Source organism: Crocodylus siamensis, chromosome 1 (assembly GCF_052110815.1).
Source record: "Crocodylus siamensis isolate JL-2025a chromosome 1, ASM5211081v1, whole genome shotgun sequence".
NCBI classification, from domain to species: domain Eukaryota; kingdom Metazoa; phylum Chordata; order Crocodylia; family Crocodylidae; genus Crocodylus; species Crocodylus siamensis.
Window position 1 is genome coordinate 196,300,750 of NC_143395.1, and position 22,949 is coordinate 196,323,698.

At 48.7% G+C, this 22,949-nt stretch overlaps 1 protein-coding gene across 1 annotated transcript; it reads right to left on the reverse strand.

Annotated features, from left to right (window-relative positions):
* Window positions 1–1,085: 1,085 nt before the first annotated feature.
* PAX1 (paired box 1) lies at window positions 1,086–14,645 on the reverse strand. Its single transcript, XM_090031555.1, has 5 exons — window positions 14,372–14,645; window positions 12,937–13,566; window positions 10,011–10,153; window positions 8,475–8,694; window positions 1,086–1,772 (listed from the first exon to the last, which is right to left on the reverse strand). The coding sequence occupies exons 1-5, from the start codon at window positions 14,373–14,375 to the stop codon at window positions 1,681–1,683; spliced, it is 1,089 nt and encodes a 362-aa protein (XP_089887681.1). The 5' UTR covers window positions 14,376–14,645; the 3' UTR covers window positions 1,086–1,680.
* Window positions 14,646–22,949: the final 8,304 nt, after the last annotated feature.

Sequence of the window (22,949 nt, forward strand, 5' to 3'; positions counted from 1 at the left end):
GATTTAAAGTGCACCTTTTTGTGTCTCTACTCAACTGCAAGACTTGCAAAGATCTCCCAGGTTCAACAGTCAACCATACAGTCATACTGTGTCTCAGTCCTTCCTTGTTGTTGTAGTGCCTTATGCTTTAAAGTAGTCACAAGATCATGGAACCACCATGCTCAGCTATGAATGAATACCCAGTAAGACACAATGCCTTCTTCAAAGAGCTTGTAATTGAAATAAGCCAGACAAAAAGATCTAAGGTCTCCCCACCCCTAGCACGGTGAAGGCCATTTTATGAAGCCAAAGGCACATGAGAGAGTGACATGGCTAGCATCATGTCCAGTTGCTTTTGACTCCCTCAGCTTGAATGACCAGGTGCCCACTCACAGCTGGGGGCAGCCTTTGTTATGGGTACAGAGAAGAATCCAGACTCACACCTCTTGAGAAACAGCAAGATGCTTTTACCTTTTTGCCCTTGTCCTCCTTCAGTAGAGAGGACAAAGGAACTAGTGGTTTACACATGGGAAACCAAGGCACAGAGAAACTTGGGGTAGGTCTGACTTGTGATGGTTGGGTGCTCAAACACACCACTGAGGAAATAAGCCCACTCTTGCTCCCATTCCAGTGGAAACCCATGTCCTGAATTCAGTGCCAGGAGCACTTCTAGAGAGTCCTAAACACCTCATTTAAAAAGCTGGCATGAGCCAAGCTGAACTGGGTGGGAGGAGGTTATTTCCCCAGTGGTATGACTGATAAGTCTGCTAGCACAGTGCAGACACAGCCTAAGCGACCACCCCAGGCACGCTAAGACATAGGGGCACAGCTGATTATGGAACCTGGATCTTCTCAATTCCAACCCAGTGCTTTTAAGATCCATCTTAATGAGGGAAAGCCACCTCTTTTAAAAAGATCATCCAAAGCAAGCAGTTCCTCACAGCAAACTCCCTCCAAAGCCACACATGAAAGGGTGAGCTATTTGAGGCTCAAACAGCTTTGGAAGAGAACTGCACAGCAAGAAGCTGACAGTGCTTAGCCAGTCCTCAGTTCAAGGCTGAAGCCAGCAGGCTCCAGGAAGGAACCCAACTGCCATGTATGGATTGTAGTCACTTTTTATTATGGCTTGTTATTATAAAAATATATCATAAAATGTTGCATATTTGTCCATTTACACTCTGAGCGGAGACATTAAAAACTTTCAGGGAGAGAAGGGGGAAAATGCTTCAGAGCACAGCCATCTGGGCCAAGGCTTTGTAGACACCCAATGATCCCTCTCTAGAGGAAAGGCACTTGGAAGTGTAAGAGTGAAGTTGGAGACACTGCAAGCCATGAACGATGATGGGAAATGTAGTGAAAAGTCTGTGGCTGGGATACATCCAGAGGTTGTCTGCAGTGACAGGAAAGAAGGAAAGAGAAAGAGAAAGAAAAAAAGGGAAAATCCTTTCCAACTGGATCGAGGAAATGTCTCACTCAAGGCATGATGTGAATGAAAGTCCAGATCATATTCACATGTGCATTAATTTGCCATGAAAGAATGTCCTCTCTTCTCACTGCCTGGGTCTGTTTCAAACACCGCCTTTCCTCTCCAAAGGCACCTTTTCCAATACAGTCATACTTCTGGGTTCGGTTACATTTTTGGAGTTGCAGGTGTGCGCTCCACATCTCTCTTTCTCACTCTTGGCTGAAGTCCCAGGAGCTCTAGGAAGATGAGGCTGGGATAGAAAGTCCATGTATATTACTGAGTGTGTCTTGAGCTTTGCCAACAGGACTAGTAGGTTTCCTGTCTGCAACTGCAGGGGGAAAAGAGAAAGAGAGAAGTAGGTTGACATAGTCCTTAATGCATGGAGTGTAACCTTGAATTTGCTTCAGCAGAAAACATTAGACTAGAATCATACTGGTTTTGCTTTATACCACTTGGAACGTGTTTATGAAAGTGATGCCGGGAAAATCCACCAGGTCAGTTTTACAACCACATACATTTACCAGTGACTGAAAACAAAATCCCTCTAAAACCCTTTCAAAGGGGGAGAGTTTTCTACCCTGACACAAAGAGAAGCCTCCTCCTTCCACCTCTACTAGAATAAACAAGGTCATTTGGAATCACCAGAACCTGATCTGACCTTCCAGGGCCTCGCTCTCTGAAAGGAGGAGGGAGATGATTTTCCAAAAAGAAAGTCAGAAAGGATGGCTGAGTGCATTAATTAGTGCATTCCCCAAGGAATGGGAGCAGGCAAATCATTGAGCACTTCATATGCCCTGCAGCTGCTGTGGCCTAGTCTCATGTCTTTCCCCATGCATGTCTGTGAACATCTGCTTGGGACTTTATGCAGAGACAATGACAAAAAAGAAACCCTGGCTTGCCTCTCCTGCGCTGGCCAAGCCCTGGTGCAGCACCAAGAGGCTGGGAAGGACACCCCATGGTGTGCAAGACAACAAATGCATAACTAACCAGGTGCCACATCTGCCACCTAGAAAGACACATTTAAGGCCTGATCCTGAGTGAGTTCTTGTCCCCTTCCAATAGAGAATAATAATACAGAACAAGTGCAAGGTGCTACTGGGAGCCAGGGTGATCTAAGGCAAGGGTAGCTCCTTATGACATGGGTGCCACAAGTGGCACAGGCAGCTTCTACATGTGGCATGTAGCAGATGATAGCAGACAGCACTGTGACACACGGGGCAGGAAGCCAAGCAGCCAACTGGGCAGGGAGCAGAAAGCAGAACAGTAGACCTGGCAGTGAACACTGGGGCAAGGAGCAGAAAGCAGAACCGTAAACATGGTGGAAAGTGGAGTAGCAGCCTGAGCAGAGGACACAAGGCAGGGAGCAGAAAGCAAAGCAGCAGACCGGGCAGGGGAAGGGATCGGAGCAGCACTCGCGGAGGGCACGGGGCCTGAATAAAAGTTTGGCTCCTACCGAGCCGGGCGAGGGGCTCCCTGGGGCTCCCTGGAGCTGCTCTCTGGGAAAAGGGGCTGCGCCCGGGCCCCTCCGCGCTGGGGATGTGGCCGGGCGGGCTGGTCCCAGTTCACCCGCACCTGCTATCCCGTGAGGCCGGGAGCTCGCCCCCCGGCCCTGGCGGCGCGGCCGGAAACGCTTGAGCGTCTGGCAGCGCCAAGGGCGGACAGACGTGCACCCGCCCCGGCTCAGCCGGCCCGGCCCGGGCTCGCTGCCGTCCCCCTCCGCCCAGACGCCCAGCCCGGGGGGAGGGGGCGCCCCGGCACACGCCTGCTCCGGGGGCGACACGTGGTCTCCGGTCCCCGGGAGGGAGGGGGCCCGGGCAGGCACACAGCGGGAAAGCTGCAGGCAAAGGCCCCGCGCAGGCACCCGTTCTCAAAAGCTGTTCTCTATCCTCCGGCGGGCAGCGCCGGCCCCTGCCGCCAGGCCGAGAGGGAAGCGGGGGGACACGGGAGCGCGCTCTGCTTCATCTGGGCGCGGGGGAGGGGGAGGGGGCGATGTGGAACAGCACGCATTTGCCAAATACCAAGGAGGCGAGCTCGGGGTCACTAAGTACATTTCGTCATCTAATGGATTTGGGGTCGTGACTCGTGTGGTAGTATGGGTCACAGGTAGAGATTTTCCAAGGCAAAGGTAATTATGCAATTTAATACATTGCACCGTTACATACGTATGTATATGCATATTCATACACACATATGTATAGACGCATATATATATTTTTATATATACACACACACACACCATACATGCATATGTGTGTGTATATATCTATACATAGGTATGTCTGTAGATACACACACATATCAATATGTATAAACATCTACACATATGTACGTATGTATATACACATATATGAACGTGTGTATACATCTATACAGATGTATGTCTGTAAGCATCTATACAGGTGTATATACACACATATATGAATGTGAGTACGTCTATACGTATATGTCTATATCCACACACATATGAATATATGTGTATACATCTATACATATGTATGTGCGCATATACACATATTCGTGTGTATACATGTGTGTATAGACATAAATATAGTTGTATACACACATATTCATATGCATGTGTATAAACATCTGTACATGTGTATATGTGTATATACACACATAGATATGAATATGGGTGTATACATCTATACATACACTGGAAGTATTAAAGACACATACATTATATATGTATATACATACACATGCTAAACTATACGCACACATATTACTCGCATACATACGTTGTGTAATATATACATGTTCACACATATATACAAATATGTGTTTATATAGTGTATAAATAGATACACTATATATGCACACAAATTCGTGTGTGTGTGAATTTGAACAACATAAATATAACGTAATGGTCAGAACTCGACCAGATCTAAAAGCTGATTTCAAAGGAACAGACACATGTCATGAGCCTATACATATTTATACGCATGCCTGTGTGTATTTTCTTGTGCCTTTTTAAAGGCCGGTCTTTTTGCAAGGAGTAGATTAACTTCTAAAAAGCATTCTCAGACCCAGACCTTTGCTGCGAAACGCCATCCCGTTAAGAATACATTGGAGGGTGGCTATTTTTAGTTTCCACCAGCCAGATTTCCGTGTAAATTGTCTGGAAAAATGCATGTGCTGTACCAGTTTATGAAATAAAGCGATTCTAAAACAGCCTGGATATGTGACCGCGAAATTGTCAACAATGGGAAGGAAAGTCCAAATCGTACATCTGATGATAATAGTGTTTCGTTAAGTTTCCATTCTCTCTATGCTGGATTTAACAACTTGAGATCAGGTGACGAATAGATACGGCATGGGGAATATGAACTACATAAATCCAACCAGAACGTTAAGAATTCAATCAAACACAAATGGGTCTTTTAAAAGTAGCAGAAACTGATTCGGGAATAACACGCGTGTTTATGGTCTCCAAAGGAAAGGTTCAAAATATAGTAGTGATTTTTTTCCGGAATTGCTGAGTCCGTTGTGCCCGCTCCCTCCCCCGCCCCACACACACCTCCCCCACCCACTCCCCTAATCTCTCCCCCCTCCCCCGCACTGCCCCGGGTTACTCTGCAGAACGTCTGTCCACAAATGAATTTGGGTGCCCTGATTTGTTTTTTAATTGCCACTTTGGTTTTGCTGTGAGCCTATCGACAATGATTTCAGGTGGGTGCGACCACACCAGTGGCACAGAAAAAGTCAAAACCATTCCTTTTGTGGTCACCAATTTGGGAATAGGGGGTTTTAAGAGATTGAGACCCACTCTGGGGAGGAGGGAGTTTTATTTAATGATTGGCAGTTTAATGATTGTGGGAGCAGGGAATGTCAGTGTGTCTGCTCCTGTTTATTATACACGAGAGTCGCCTTACAGACTCGTTATTATGAGCTAAAATAACTTCTACGCGCTCTGGTATCTTACTTGGACCTATTGTTACAATGCTGTTTTCTGTTTCCAGTCCTGCCGTGCCCAAATAATGCAGATTTTTTAACCAAAATTGATGGGTTATTTTCGATCAGCTCCACCCAGCAGTTTTATAAAACATAGATCTTGCATGTACGTGGTATATTAGAACCAGAAAACTAGTCTGAATAGAATGGAAAGATATTTTTAATGAGTTCGTAGAAAATGCTATCTATAAGCTTTCTGCATTGACAACTTCAGGGATAAAATGTTCCAAAATGCCTAATAATAGACGTCTAATAGGTAATATAAACGTCTAAATCCCTTTAGAATTCGGTGATATTTTGACTCCTAAATCACTTGAGGATTAGGAGGAAATTATACAGCCTAATTTATCAAGAGAAATGAAAAGCATGCACTGATCGATGTAGAGATAGCCCTATATGGGTAGCTCATCATTCCTTAGTCTAGAACTATTAATTTTCACCAACTATCATACACAGTAACTCATCAGCGGTAATGGCGCTGCAACTCCTAGCAGAGTTTAGTAGCATAGACACTCTAAAAGTATAATAAAGCAATCCTACATAAATTAGCTAGTAAATAGGAAATCAATCGCAAATGTGAAAAATACTATACAACTCCCTCCCTCCCCACAAAAAGTTATATCCAGAACAGATGAGTTACCACTTTTTAAATGAAACCATCTATCAAATCTAAAAAGCCTCCATAAGTGAATGAACGTGATTAATATGAGGAAAATGTAAAAAAGTTTAAATGAATATGTACTACAGTGCATATATATCGAGTACACACGCACTAGAGTCTGAAGAACCTGTTCAAATGAGAAACATGTGATTCTCTTATTATACCCTTATGGCATCTTTTTTTATATATTCCCCGAGGGAAGCAAAATATAACCGAAGTAAAAGATTTATAACGTGAATCGTTTTTATTTAAGGAGAGTCTCCAGTCAAATACGTTTATTTTATATTACGATTACTAACAATGACTGTCTCTATTGCTCAACGTCTGTCCCTTCTCTGTATTTATCGTAAGATAAGGAATATCCCTGGATAATTTCTTTGCCCTCCGATTCTACACAATATTCGCTGTGGACATAGGAAGCTTCCTCTAAGAAAGAGACCTTTGTCTTAAAGAATTAAAAGCTGAATGTTTGCTCTAGGTCTTTCTGCTTCCTTGGAGATTTCCATCTCGCCCGCTTGAAAATTAAGAGGTGGAAAAGATCCGATTTCCAGTCTGAGATAGTGATGTTTTTCCTGCTCTCCGGTCCGAAATCTGTTGGGCTGGAGAGGTTCCACCATTCGCACACAGGACCTGGACCGGGGCCACTTTCGGGAATTATTTTAGATCATTGGGAAAAAACCTTTTTTTTTTTTTTTTGTTAAAAAATCCTCTTTTTAAAATCTCCTTAGTGCATTTGAATGTTTTCAGCCGAGTGTGGCAGTGGCCGAACGGGAAGGGACACGTGCTACTAGCAACTCATGTGTCATTGCTTTTAGAAGAGATTAGTAAATGCCGAGCTAAAGTGCTCCATCGGGTGGGGAATTAGGCTCCATCTGATCCTGCAGCTAACCCTTCCTGCATGGCTTTGGGTCTCTAGCAAGTGCCGTGTGCAGTTCTGGAAGCCCACCTGCGGGCATGGTGTTTGTGCTAGCAACAGGCATGATACCTCAGGCATCTTCCTCAGCGGGGACACACGGGGCGGGGGAGATGCCTTTTGCCTTGCCTGCTCCCTGGGCTCTTTTCCCTCTCGGACACGGGCCCCGATGCAGACAAGCCAGGTGTCACGCAAGGTGGTGGAAAGCTAACCCGGGACCTTCCATACTGGCTGGGCCAGGTCGCCAAGAAACAGAAGATGCCCAGGTACCTTCCACCTGGACACACGGCCACCTGCAAGGTGTGGGGAGAGGAGGGCAAGTTTTGCCGGGGAACGCAGAATTAGCCGAATATCATTTCTGCGTCTACTTCTACATTTATATCTGTTTGATGCAAACACCCCAACTACATCCACTTAGCAAAATGTGCCTTAGACATTTTGAGATTATCTTGACTCTCAAGTCGTATGGATGCTGCGGATGTTCTAAAACCTATGCAAGGCGCCCAACAGATGTTTTTAAAAATAGTAATGTCATCGAATATATGCATGATTTTTATATATATATAAATATATAATGATATGTTTTATAATATTCATAATCTAATGTAGGTATACATTCTTCTCTACCACAGACTGCAGTTTTTTATATATAACTGCCTTTTAATTTTATGTATAAACGTTTATACATTACTTATATACACCTGCTACGTGTATTTATCTGGAATAGGCAGCTATATATCCACGGATATATACATCCATGCATATATGGATTTAGATATTTATTCTACCTAAATAGATACGTATCTGAATATACACAGTTTATACAAATGTAAGTAAAATGTAGGTAAATGGAGAGCTAGAGAGAGAGAGAGATTGAAAGGAAAGACAAAAACTATATCCCATGCCCCATGTCCGTGTTCTGTCTCAAATGACGAGTTACATGGACCAGAACATACCGATTTCTTACATCTTGCTCTGAGCTTCATTTGTTCTACAGTCGCTTCCCTATCTATCTATGGCAGCTGAAGTCTGTTCCCATGAATATGATATATTCACGCTCTGTAATGATCTATAATGATATATATAGATCATTATATATAACAATAATATTAGTAGCACTGTTCGAAATAGCTGTAACGTGGTATAGAAATCATGTATAAGTATACATCTAGATCTATCTGCCTATCTCTGGAGATTTCTCTCTCTAGATATCGTTATTTATATAATGTGTGCATGTGTGTGTGTATGCACGCATTTCTGTTTAGATGTGTGTCCACATCTCTAGGGCGACTGTTAGATAACAGAATGGTCTCTAGACGAGATATCCCGGGGTGAGCGTGTGTACAGACACCCCCGAATATGCACGCTAATCAGGTGGCTCTCCCTTGTTCCCGTCGCGCTCCCCCAGTGTCCTCCCCCACGAGCCCAAGGGTCAGGAACCCAGGAAACCTTCTCCTTGGCAAGGGACCCGCGTCCCCTTCTCCGCTAGGGGCGCCCCTTACCTTCTCTGCCGGGGTGCTTGAAAGCCATGGCGGTGGCCAGATCCCCGCCGTGCACGGTCACTCCAGGCCCGTGATGGGCCAAGGCGTTGCTCTGTGCCTGCCAGTGGTGGCCTGGAGTGATGTAGCCTCCTCCAGGTCCGCCGTAGACTCCGTGCTGGTTGGAAGAAGGGTAGGCGCAGGCCGGGAGAAAGCTGCCCATGGTGGAGAGCCCGGGGGTCGGCTGTGGACAGGGGTGGGGGAGACAGATCTGTTGTTACGGACAGTGCGCGACCCGGGTCTCAATCCTCGCCTGAGTCACTAGGGGGAGCCAGGGCTGAAAGGAGATCTGAGGGTACCCAAGGTGCCTTTCCTTACCCCCGGCACGGTATACCCGTACACATGCATATGCATATTCCTACACACTTACACACACAACATACACGTATGCCTGTTCCTATACGCTTACACACATACACATCCATATGCACATTCCTATACACTTACTTACATACACATATACATGAATATGCATATTCATATACACTTCTTCCACGCATACACATGCACATACGCATACACGTACATGTACACATACAAGCATGCAACCCACGTGTATTGATGCCTAGGGCTCACATAACCAAAGCAATAATCGACATTCCCTAGCATTTGCAGGTTCAAAATCCTTCGTGCAAAAAAGCCTGCCTTTTCTTATCATCCACAGGTGTTTACACTGCAATTCTGGACAATTCGATTCCCAATTCGATTTCTTTTGCTCAGCAGAGTGCGGGAGAAGACAGGGAGATCGATCAAAATAATTGCAGCAAAGGAAATTACCCCCGAACAGAGGTCGGAAAAATACTGGTATACATTAAAACTGAGGGATCGCATGCATCCGAGGGTGAGCGATGTGATCAGCACATGCAAACGCATCTCTGAACGGGCACACAGAGCTGAGCGTAGGTCCTGAGCTGCGGTGGGAATATTTGCAGCTAACATCGATTGCTTCCAAGCGGACCTTATTAGGTGTGCAAACGTGCACACCAGCAAATGCGGCTGGCCTGAATGCATCCGTTTTAGTTACACAACGATATTCCCACCCCCCTCTCCCGTTCTGTTGACACTTGTATTTGCCGGGACATGCGATCTCAGCCTGATACAGGTTTAACCAAAAAGATCTCTTCATCGCGGTTCAAAATCAGATCACCAAAGTAAGTGCACGCCCTTTCATTCCGTACACCGCCTTCACTGCATCCATCTCAGCTGCCCCACGAGTTTGGCAGCCCCGGCTCAGAACCCGGTTGCATTTGTGCGCGTGTGGACACACCGCAACCGGCGGGTGCGATCTCAGCTGCACATCTATTTCCCCCCCACTTTCATGAGAAATGCTGTTCTAGCAAAGAACCCACACGCGCACACAAACACGGGGGGGGGGGATTCTCCACACCTGATCCTCCACGCTTCTTTCCCCCTTTTCGCTTCCCTACGGCCTGGCTAAGATCTCCCAGTCCAGTCCTCTCCCCTCTCCCCAACTGCAAATGCGTAGAGGGAAGGAGTTACCTGTGGGTACTTGATGTCTGCTTCCATGGCAGCTTTTTCCAGCCCATTGACGCCCTGTGCAGAAGGGAAGGCAGTTCTGTTCACACCGGGCCAGTCTTCCATTTTGGGTGGGTAGGCAGATCCCTCTGTCCCAGCCAGAGCCCCTGGGGTGGAAACAGATCGCTGGACTCATTAGCAGATGCACTCAGGCCCCAGCCCGGCTCCTGGCTGGTTTATCCCGTGCCCAGGGCTACAGAAGGGAGGGCTGGGAGGCGATTCAGAAAACCTGGGGAGGGCCCGATCCTGTGCCAAGAAGCAGCCAGCAAGGAGGGCTCGGGGTTTTTTGTTTTTACTACCTGGGCCCGGGGCTTGTTTCGCTTTCGTTAGGAAACTGCCCAAAGGCCGTAGGTGGCAGAGGGATCACTCAGCACCTCTCTACAGTCTAGGGGGGAAAGATCTCCCTGCCTCGGGGGCCACTTAAAGCGGGTTTGCTGATTACTGCTTGGAACACGAATTACTATCAATGCTGCGTGGCGAATCGTTTGGACAAGCGCCTCATCTTTAATGTGCAAGCGGTGATTTATCGAGAAGGACAAGGCTGGCTTTCTCTCTCACGGAGCGGTTACTACTCAGCCGAGCGGCTGAAAACCCGATCCGGGTGGAGGGGATCCTTTCAGGGTAAGACTGCTTCCCCGCTCCCAGATCCGGAGGGACTGCACTTCGCTGAGCCGTGTCGCCCTGCCCAGACTTGAGCCGGGGCGCGGGGGAGGGAGATCTCCCATCGCGGTGTAAAGAAAAACAGACTTGGGGGGGGGGGGGGGAGGAACGGGACGAGACTCCAATGCGAAGTCTTGATGGTCTAAATTATGAGCAGCTTTGCCTGACTCTCAGCTAAAACACATCCCCCGGCGCTGTCATCGCATCGCTCTCTTCTTTTTGCCTTTCCACTGCCCTGAGTTCTGCTAATAATGCGAGAGGCTCCGGCTCCCAGTCCGGCCAGGGAGATTTCCCCAAGTGACAGCGGGATTTTACACATCCAGCACGGCGGGGACACAAACTCTTGCGCTGGATTTAACCGGAGGTTTTTGTGCACGGGAAAAAGGGCATTCTCCCGCTCCAGCTATAACGCAGACAAGAGAAACCGGTGATCTTGCACTGAAGCGGGGCTTAGGTTAATCAAATCAAAGAAGGGGAAGATATCCTAAAGATACAGAATTGCTGGTAAATTGTAGGGGGAAGGGGGAACTGCCTGACATTTTTAACAAGGAGAATCCTGCCCTGAGCTGAGGTTGGACGAGGTGATCCCCTGAGGGCCCTGCTAGCCCTACTTTCCTGTGCGTCTGTAATATCCACATGAACCGTTTCTTCTTTATTAAGAGCACGTCCGTGCTAGTGTGGCAACCCCGGCCCAGGGACTACAGAGTTTGTCCGTGGAGCCTGTACACATCGAGGAGCCTGGGTGCAAGGGGAATTTCTCAAAGGAAAAAAAATCTAGGCTCCAGCTGTTTAGAGCTGGCAAAAGGGATCGGGAACGTGAATTCGCTGCCCTTGGATTCTTTTATTCCATAGATAGGTACATAGGAATGAGAGACGGGAAGAGATACGGAGAGAGATACATAGCTAGATGGATAGATATATTTCTTTGCGGGGAAAATGCAGGGCTCCGAATGTGTGCACTTGGCAATCCATCATCCCCGCGAAAATATTTTCCACATTTTTCATAAAAAGTTCAAGATGTCTGCGCTCTTGGTAGAACTGGCCCCACAGACCCTGCCTATAACTCCCTGGGCTCCGGGTAAAAACAAACAAACAACACAAAAAACTCAAAAAAAAAAAAAAACCCAAAAAAAAAACCCAGAGGGCCCATGGGCATGGATTTTTCTTTTCTTTTCTTTTCTTTTCTTTTATTTCTTTCTTCTTCTTTTTTTTTTCTGAAGCGAAGGAGCTAGATATCTTTTCTATACCGTATCTTGATGATCACACACACGCACACACACACACCAGGCTGCTGATTTTTGGATATATACAAATGTGTGTGTATGTGTCCAAAAATCGGCAGCCTGGTTGGTTTCCTTTAGAAGCTGTGTACTGAAAATCAGGCTCCTTTAGAGAGTCTCAGGTTGGACCTCCCAATATACACAAATACTATATGTGTGTGTGTGTATGCACACTATGTACTATACATATAAATTGCTATATAACAATATATGTATCTATACAGCAATTTATATCTATACAGCAAAATATATGTGTGTAAATATATGTACTGCATACATACAGCATACATTCAGTATACATATATAAAGTATACATATTCAGCATGCATACAGTACATATACGTGTGTACATATATGCAGCATATATACAGCATACATGCAGTATACATATAGAGGCAGACAAGGTTCTTTGAGTAGATGTGAACTCTTTTATTAAACCAACTAAATAGTTGGGAAAAGTGTTCTTTTCAATCTTTCAGGCACAAACACCCTTCTTCAAACATAAAGAGTCTGCCGGTGATATATGTATGCATTTCTATCTATATCTATATCTATATCTATATCTATATATAGAGAGAGAGATACACTATATATATATATACACAGAGAGAGAGAGAGTACACACACACACAGAACGCATGCAGTATACATATATATACAGCATATATACAGCATACGTGCAGCACACATACATACCTATATATACAGCATGCATACAGTATATACATACATGCGAACATATACATACAGCAGTATACATAAGTGTACACGCACACATATATATACAGTATATATATCTATACAGCAATATGTGTGTGTATATATGCAGTGGGGGGAGGGGGATCCAGCCTGAGCTAGTCCGGCCAAACAGTGACGCCCTTCTGCAGGCACACACAGGCCTTACCCACCCCCCACCCCCAGCACGGCATCCCCAGGGCAGGACCACTGACCTGTCTGCTCCATGAAGGTGCGGATCCCCAAGATGTTGGTGACGGAGTGAGCCGAGGGCCAGGACCGGGGGATGCTGACATGGGCCGCGGTGACCGGCACGCCCGGGTGGCTGCCCATCTTGGCGCCCGAGGAGGACATGGGGCTGGGGTAGGGGTACTGGTAGATGTGATTGTAGGGCAGCGCGGGCTGCGGCGGCGGCTGCTTGCTGCCCTCGTAGGGCCCGGGCTGGGAGAGGTTCCCGATCTTGTTGCGTAAAATCCTGCTGATGGAGCTGACCGAGGGCACGTTGTACTTGTCGCACACGCCGTCGGCCAGCAGCCGGTCGCGGATCTCCCAGGCGAAGATGCCCGGGTCGCCCTGCTTGTAGTCTCGGATGTGCTTGACCACGTTGGGCGTGGTGACCCGCGGCTTGCTGCCCCCGATGGCGCCGGGCAGGATGGAGCCCGTCTCGTTGTAGCGCGCCAGGATCTTGCTCACGCAGCCGTGCGAGACGCGCAGCTGCCGGCTGATGTCGCAGGGTCGGATGCCGAGCTGCGCCAGCTCCACGATGCGCAGCCGGATGGCGTTGGGCAGGGGCCTGCCGTTCACGAACACGCCGCCCAGCTGGTTCACCTCGCCGTACGTTTGCTCTGCCGGGGCGGCGCCGGGAGGGAGAGACAGTGTTACTCGCGGATCGCCCCCGCAAAGGCTCCGCAGAAGCTTCAGGCAGGCTGGGTGGGTGCGTGGCGGGGATCTATATAGACTGGCGGCGGGCAGGGGGGCTCGGGGTAGAGAGATGAGGAATTAAAGTCCCTGCAAGACTTCTGAACAGCCCCAGGCAGGCGCGCGTGCGGGAGGGGAGGCCTTCCTGGCACCGCGGCCACCAGACCCACGCGTGTGCCAGGCAGCTCGCGGGCTGCCTGCTCGGCCCGCACGCAGCAGGCAACTACCAACAGGGGGGCCTGAACTCCCCCCCACCACACACACACACATAGCTTCACACACAGCCTCTCTCCCTCCCATACACACACGCACGCACACACACATACCGCCTCTCTCTCATACATGCACACATACACAGCCTCACACACACATATACAGCCTCACACACACACACGCACAAATACACACACATACACACAGCCTCACACACACACATAGCTTCACACGCACACAGAGCCTCTCTCCCCCATGCACACAGCCTCTCTCACACACACACCCAGCCCCTCTCTCCCTCACACATACACAAATACACACAGCCTTACACACACACTCAGTCTCTCTCCCACACGCACAGCCTCTCTCTGTATCTCCCACACCTCGATCGCCTCCTCGGCATGACTGACCCGTGCGGGCGCCCAGCGCAGAGGCCCCTGCCCTCCCAGGCGGCGGACCCCAGGGACCCTGAGCCCGCCCCCGCGCCCCTCCGGCGGCCCGGCAGCGAGAGCCCCTTACCCATGGCCGCGGGGCCGGGGCTGCGCGCTGGCGGGGGTGCGGAGCCTGCCCCGGCCGGGGCATAGAGAGCGCGGCTGGCCGCCCCGCGCTCCTCGGCGGGCAGCCCCGGCCCGGCCCGGCCCGGCCGGCCCCAGGTGCTGTTCACCCGCGGGAGGGCAGAGCCGCGCAGCGCCGGCCGGCCGCTCGCTCGGATCAATTTGACGTGTCTTCCACGTCAGTCTCGGCGGTCACGCTGCAGGCGGCGGGGTTGGCATCCCATTGGTTCCCGGCCTTGCTCTCGGGCTGCGGCTGCCTCCGCGCCAGGGTCCCCCCCGCCCCCCTTCCCCACCCAGTCCTGCCGCGCGGCCTCCCCTGCTCGCCACGCACCGGCCTGCAGCGCCCGCGAGCGCGCCGCGAGCCACGCAGATGTTTGCAGACGGGTTTCGCCAAGCCCCCCCGCCCCTTCCCGCACACACACACATGCACGCACACGCTTGCCTCCGCCCCGTGCCCCCCCCCCCCCCCCCGCTTTCCCTTGGCTGTTGATCCTGCTGGAGAAAGAAAACCCGGACGGGGAGGGCGGGGGGGGGGGTCGCCTGCGATGGATGCCTTTGAAATCAAAACCAGGTGTCGGTGACCCACCCCACCTCGCTCTCCCCGGCCCCCAGGATCGGGGCCGCAGCCCCAGCCACTGCGATGTCACCTGTCCCCGCACCCGGGTGCTTTGCCTGGGCGTTTGCAGAGCGCTGCCAGTGGGGTTGGTCACTGGAAACAGACTTTCAGCAGGACAATAAAGAGGAGGGCTAGCTGCCCCCTTGCCTGTCCAGGCGGTCGCCCCTAGCGAGCTGTCCCCTGCAATTCAAGCCCATTCGCCGGGGATGTCGAGCTCGTGGCTTGGCCAAAGCATCAGAAAGCCCAGCGGCTTTTGAACTCAAGTACCACTGCCGGCGGCGCAGTGTGATGAAAACCCCCGGGTTCATGACATTTACTTTCAACAAAATAACCCTGCCGCCCTCCGCTTACGGCTTGGGGCTGGGGGGAGAAGGACCCGCTAGGGTGTTTTTCCTAAAAGACAGATGAAAATTGTCCCGTTTCCCGTTCTAGCCTGTAAAAGTTTCGTGTTCCGCGGGATGCGTTGCCTTTAATACCACACTGAAATCTCAGACAACAGCAACAAGAAAAAATCATCTCTGCTGTTACCCTCTTTCTTTCTTTCTTTGGCTATGGCCGCTCTGTGCTGGCCCCGCTGGGAAGGGCTTCCAACCAAAATCCAAATCTAGGAATCATCCAGAGACTAGTTCTGAAGATCACTCAATAGCTTCGGAAGCCAACACATCCTACACTGATTGCCTTTACGGTGGACCAAAAGGAAAGACACCGTCTGGTCAATACCGCGAGGCTGCAAACAGGCGTCGGGTTTATGCCGGGTTTGATTGTCCCGCACCGCAGCAAGAGGGGGGCACAGTTGTTGCCACACGGCTCTGACACTGATTGTTACATTGTCTGGGCGATCGGGACTGCCCTTCTCTGGGAACCCCGCGGCTTGCCGGGCACGCATGTCTCCCTCGCCTCCCGGCCGCTGCTCATTTAACAAGGCCACTGCGTAAGCAGCAAGTGTCATTTGGGCAGGTACTGTATAATAGATGCAGTCATTTCTCCTGCAAAAGCTCACAGATGGAAAAGATCAGAACGGGGCAAGATAACAGCCATTGCTTGACCCTTTTACCTTGGCTCCTTTGACCAAAAGGAATCGTTAGCTAGGGAGCAGCATATATTAATATGTCAATTAGTACGAGGAGGAGCAATAAATTACCGCGGGAGATTGGGACTTTGATGATCGATTGCGGGGAGAGGGAGAACTGGACATAGCGCGCAAATAAATAAAATGTACTCTTTAAAATCTTTCTAAATGTGACTTGTCCGGTGTAAAAGGCGTGTAGTGAACGTGGAAGGAAAACACTAGTAATATTCCTAGACTAACGTTTCTAGGAGTGGTCTGTATCTTTATTTATAGATATATATGTATACATATATATACATATGTGTGTGTGTGTGTGTATATACACACACACATATACACATATATATACACACATATATATGCATATATATGCAAATAGATAGATAGATAGATAGATAGATATCTCGGTTATATATGTGTGTGGGGGTGGGGACTGCACACAGAGCGCAAATAAAGAAAAGATCATCTTTAACATCTTCCTAAATGTGGCGTGTCCAATGTGAAAGTCGTGTAGTGAATGACTGAAGGAAAGTACTGGTAATATTCCCAGACAGTCGTTTATAAGAATGGTCTGTGTCTTTGCATATATGAGTCCAAACACATATCGATTATATATGGATGTGTGTATAAGTATATACGCGGGAGGTGGGGAGAAAAAGAGTAAGATTTATACCTTCGAGGTGAATAAAAACATGTGTAGACCCCAAAGGCAACAGAAAAGAAAAGACTCTCCTTTGAATGTGAAGACGGAGCAAGAAATATTAATCAAATCATCCAGAAAGTAGCCATTAAAAAAAGAACACCCTGCTTTAAAGTAATGAAAATATTGAAGAGTTTGAAAGGCAACATAGCCTGAAGAGCAGGTCCGCAGCCGTCCGCAGTGCAACTTGCTGCTCTCGAGGGGTGCGCTGCTGTGAAAAGCAAACTCGGGGCAGGACCCAGCAGAGCTAAGAGGACTGAGAAAGATTTGTGGAAGATAATGTTTCCCTCTTCCTTATTTTAATCACCTAGACGCTCTGCATTCCAGGCTGGGGGCAGGTCCTCTCGCCACACACCGTTTTCCCTCTGAGCCATGTCCCAGAAATTTGGTGCATTGTGTCGCGCTCCGAGTACGACTCATTTTCTTGGGCATGAATGAGCCTTGTGAGAAGTGAGAGTGCCCATTTGCCTCCTCATATGATAGCGAGGGGTCGAGAGGGACTCGGCTAGTTTTTGCCGGAGGCAGAAAAACAAATGCAATATCCCTACAAATCGAGAGATTGGCTTGCATCAGCCGATTGACTGGTTCATCGCTCGGCCATGAGTGGTGAAGTTAAAGGCTGGTGGGATGAGTCTAGCCCGGTTTGGGGTTGAAATTTAAAGTAGCAGAAGGTCATTTTGTTCGAAGATGCATCATGATAATACTGCAGGTTTTCTGTGGGGAGGGGAAATGTTCTTGCGGCGAAGAGTTCATGGTTCAGTAGCGCCTACCACCACACAAAATACCACTGCAGGAAAGCTGACAGTGTGTCGCCCTCTGTTGGGCCGCTGTGATTCTTCACAGCCCCGACCTTAACTCTGGGATACTCGGAAATACTTCAGCGCACCGATCCCAGGGTCCTGAGGCAGGGGTTAGCTCCTTGAGGGAATTACCCGCTCTGAAGGTAAGGCAGAAAAGGGTCCAGCCGCACCCGAGGTTCCTATCTGCAGGTTCCTCCTCGCAGGTAGCGCCAGGTCGGCAGACACCCGAGAGGAACAAGGGGGCTCCTACTCTGCACCAGAATCATGCTGCGAGCTTGCATAAAGCAGGCATTTGGGTCTTTAAAGCAACCCTTTTTGCCAGAAAGTAAGGAGGAAGGAAGCAAGTGTAAGCACCCGCAGCCGGGCGCTATGATCTTGGTCCGCGCCACATACCAGTTGACACGGATCTATCTGTATTGAACCATCCAAGGCAGCGCTGAAAGCCACGAGGCCACGTTGTTCTTGGTGCAAGGATAAAGCGAGGAGGGAGCTGGCGCGGAGCGAGGGGAGGGGGAGGGCCGAAAGGACCCGGCAGTCCGGCTCTGCTCCCCTGAAAGACAAAGGAACTGGTGTCGCTTATGTTTGTAGCGCTTTGCCAACGGGAGAGAAAAATGAAATGCAGGGCCTTCCGAGCAAATGGTATCAATGCGAAAAACCCTGATCGGGGAAGAGGCGGTTTAAAAAGAGCACAGTTTGTTTAGCAGGTAATTATCCCTTCCCTGCTGGAAAAAAGATCTCTTCTATCCTAGCAGAAAAGAGGTGGAAGAGATAAAAGGGAGGCTGCACAAACATATGTATATGTTCTTCCTTATAGTCATATATATAGCATATGCATATGTGTGTGTATTATATATATATATAGCTATATAGTGTATGCATATATATATATAATGTATGCATCTATATATAGAGATTGTCTAATATACATTTATATATTTATGAAAATGTATAATCGTTGATATAATCATGGCAATCTATGAATATATATGTATATGTAGTCCAGATCCCTTCATGTAGTCCAGTTGCCCTCATGGGTGTGTGCGTGTGTGTGTACCATGAGGGGAACTGGAATATATAACGCAAGGCAGCATTACATGCCCTGATTTACGAGCAATCAATAGTCCTCCTCTGCTGCCCCTTGAGCGCAGTGGAAGGTGGTTATTGCAGATCACGGGATTATTCAGATCACAGGAAAAGCATCGCAGGATCGGGCCCTTTGATGGGGTCTCTTTCAAAAGCCCCCTTTGTCCCGAGGAGCAGCACTGGTTGATCGACAAATTCCTGCCAGCAGAGACGTCGCCCAGCGCTTGGTTTTCTTTCTACCCAGGGCAGGTGTACGGGGAAGAGAAATCTCCACGTGAACTGAAGCTCCCGGGAGCTTTGGGAAAGCAGTTTAGAAAATACAGCCGGCTCACAGCCAGGCTGCGGGCAGGGCTGGGTGATGAGGAAGTGCCCTACCCCGGGACTGTGCACCCCAGGGTGGCATGGAGAGCAGGACGACTCCCCTCTACCCACCGGGTCGCCTCGGCCCTGCGCCCCGGGGTCCGTGGGTGGCTGCGTGGGTGGTTTCAGCTCAAGGGTTTGAACTGGCTTCCAGCTCCCCGGATGAATCCTGCTCCAGGCAGCACGTAGAGCATGGGCCCTTGCCTGCTGACCGAGAAGGGAGCTGGCTGCGCAGGGAGATGGTGCAATGGAGCTGCGCCTCTGCACGTGTCCAGAGCGGAGAGAGCAGGGGACTGATCGCCTAGATTGCGCGCCCAAGCACGTGTCCACGCAGAAGCACTCAGGTGTGTCCAAACAAGAAGCCTGTGCATCCAGACAGCAATAAAAAGCCACCTCACCCATTGGTCCCGATGGCTCCCCAAATGGCCTGCATACCCAAACTGTTTCTCAAGCCAGGGCATGTTCCTTCTGTCCCATCTCAACTGCTCCTGTCTCAGCTCAATACACGCATCTCCTCTGTCGACCAGGCTGTCTGTCTATGAACAAGTCTAGGACTATCCCCAGGCTGCAAAGCCAAGCCGAGACCCCGCCGGCAGTAATACCCTCACCCCCAGCCTTGGAGGGGTCCCTCGCCTCTCCCGCGATCTGCTCGCCTGGGGAAGTTTCGCAGAAAGCCCGCAAAGCCTTGGGCTCGTGCTTGCACCCCTTCCTCCCCGCAGATGCCGGATGGCAGGGGGCTGGGACTGGGGGAGGAGGGGTCGCTCCTCGAAACGATTGTGCCTCTCCAGAGGCGATCCCTACTGCATCCTCCTGGCCACGCCTATCTGCGAGTCCCCGTTGCTCACTGAGAAAGGGTCCTGGACAGGGAGTGCACCGGGGAAGGTGCCCGCCTTGGGTTCCTGTGGGTCTGGGCCTCAAACTGTCCCCTCCAGGATCGTGTACCTTATCGGACTGCAACAGCCCCTGCACATCTGAGCGGTGGACTACGATCGCCTGGTTGATACCTGGATACATAGATATCGTTGTGGTGCTGCATCGCTATTCAAAAGCTCCTCCTTTGTCTCTCTCTGCATATACGTACGTTACAAAGCAAAGTTACATCCTAAGCAACAGGAGATATAAAATGGAGTATGGTAAAAAATACCTCATTGTAGGTAGAGACAAAGAGATTTTGAATCGAGATGCAGCACGAGATATGTATGTATGTATGTATGTATGTATGTACATACTTGTGTGTATACCTAACTACACACACGCACAGAGAGACAGAGCGAGAGATTATAAAAATACCAACCACCACCTGCCTGTCGCTAGGTATATACACAGGAATGTACAGAAATACCTACATATGTATATAAATATATATGTAGGTATTTCTGTACATTCCTGTGTATATACCTAAATACATATATACCTATATACATATACATGTGTTTATATATATACACATGTGATAAAAATGCCTCATATTATAGCATACGTGTATACATACATACACATGTATGTATATAGCTAGGTACATACACGGGTACATATGCGTGTATATTTCTGTGTACACTTGTGTATATACCTTGCCATATATATATTGAGATATCTATATACCATAGATAGATAGATGGATGGATAGACAGACAGGCAGGCAGGCAGAAAGGCAGGCAGACAGACAGATTTCTCTATGTCTGTATCTATCTTGATACATGGTGGATAGGTATAGATATATACACACCTTCATTATAACTCTTATGAAGGCCTATATGAATGTGTTCATACATGTAGGCTGGTATATAGGTAGAATACATCTACAAGCTATATGTGCCTGTATAGTGTGTGTGTGTGCGTGTGCGCGTGAGCGCGCGTGTAGAGGGCACTTCCCTTTGTGATACGATTATTTCGTTCCTCTCCAGCAGACGTACTTTGCCAATTGCAAATACATCAGGAACTTCTTTTGGAATAAGTATATGCTTACTGTGTTTTCAAGTATCGTCAAGGTGCATTTTCTTACCTACACCCGCCTTCTAGCCTTTAGAACTGAAGGCGGCCATGTGCCATGGTTTTGCCCAAGGGAAAAATTGTTCCATAGAGAATATGCCCCAAATCGAAATCAACCAGTGCTAAGACCTGAAACTTGAAGCACACACACACACGTGTACTGACAGAGAGGGAAGAAGCTGTGGGAAAAGTTCCCGGATCACTAGCAAGGACTGGAGAGATGAGAAAGAAATTCTTTTCAAGGCACGCTGGTGGATTATAAGGTTTATTTGATCACGCATATCCACAGATGGGAGAAGGGGGGGAAGATCTTCCAAGCAAGAATGTGATTGGGAAGGATCTTAAAATATAGTCACAACGGGAAAGACGCCCTTGCAGCTGGAAAAAGCGAAAGAGGGAGAGCGCTCCCCCCTGAATCACAGCACGGGATTCCCAGCCTTTATCCCTATTCATGCGCTCAGCAGTGTCCTCTGAAAGCAAAGCCTAACTGGAATAAGGAGCCAGCCTCCTCAGACGGCCGGATTCGTAACATCTCAGCCCAGGGGGGGAGGCAGAAATGGCAGATCCTGGTTTGCACCGGCCTGAAGCTCACCCAGAACCTGGGGCAGCCCCGCAAACACGTCTCCCAGCCTCCCCCAGCACCTTTTGGCTCAGCTGGTCCAGCCAGCCGAGCGCAACCATCGCGGTCACCAGTGGTCCGTCAGCGCTGCCGTGGTCCTCCCCACTACTGCTAGTGAGCAGCACGCACAGCCTTCCACGCTCGTGTGTTCGGACACCGAGCCCCGCCGCTGGCCAATGCATTTGCCCTACGGGGAGGCACAGGCTAATCATGGCAAAGAAAACGAAGGCTGATTTCGTTTGCAGTCCGTTCTCATCGGCAGCCCCATGGCAAAATATACTCTACTGCTTCAGGCACATTTTCATAAATGTCAGTCCTTTCATTGCATGTATTTCTATTGCCATTAGGGCAGACTCTGTGCGATTCGGTTTAAACGGTATGATTAATGTATTGGTGATATATATCATCTGTCCATAAGTATGTAACATTACTTAGATATCCGTTACTTTCCTTACCATGCTGCTGCTGATCATAACAAAGCAACATATAATTACAGCAATAATAATATATAGTAATAACAATAATAAAACCAATTATCACCACCACACTACGACTACTACTAATAACAATGTGTCGTTACCGGTGTTAGTCCTCCTCCTCCTCTTCCTCCTCCGCCTCCCCCTTCCCCTCCTCCTCTTTCTATATTTCTAGTATTAAGAGATCTATGGACATTTGCTAGTATTAAGAGCTGCATTTAATTCTTAGCAGAAAGTCATGAACTGGGATGGATTTCTCCGACTTAGCAGGTTGTCATTTTGCGCTGAGGACCAGATCCCTAGGAATCAACATCCTTTAGAGGGCAAGGTGTTGCTATAACATGGAAGATGTCTTCAGAATCAGAGTCGTTTTAAGACTGTGGATGGGAATGTCCAAGTCACTGAAGTGACGCTCCACGGGCTTGGGCAGAGTCCTCAGGACACAGAACAATCGGCACATTCTTATACTTGAATTTCTAGGCGTTTGGGGTTTACGGAGAAAGAAAAATACTATTATTGGCAGCAGGGTTTTCAGTATTTAATTCATATCACAGTATGGATGTAATGTACTGCTGTTGCATTTCTAGGAGTTTGGGGGTTTATGGAGAATGAAAAACGGTATCATTAGGTAATAGTGGTTTTAGCATTTAATTCATTTCACAGTATCTTTGTCATCCTTATTGTCGTTATTATTATTATTATTATTATTCCCTTTTGCTGCCCAGCGCAAGCCAGGGGTCTCTGTCTCTTTTCACTCACACAGGTGATCAGAGTTGAGCAGTTAAGTGCAAACAGCTGTGGGAGTGAAAGGAGTCTGAACAGAAGGCAGCG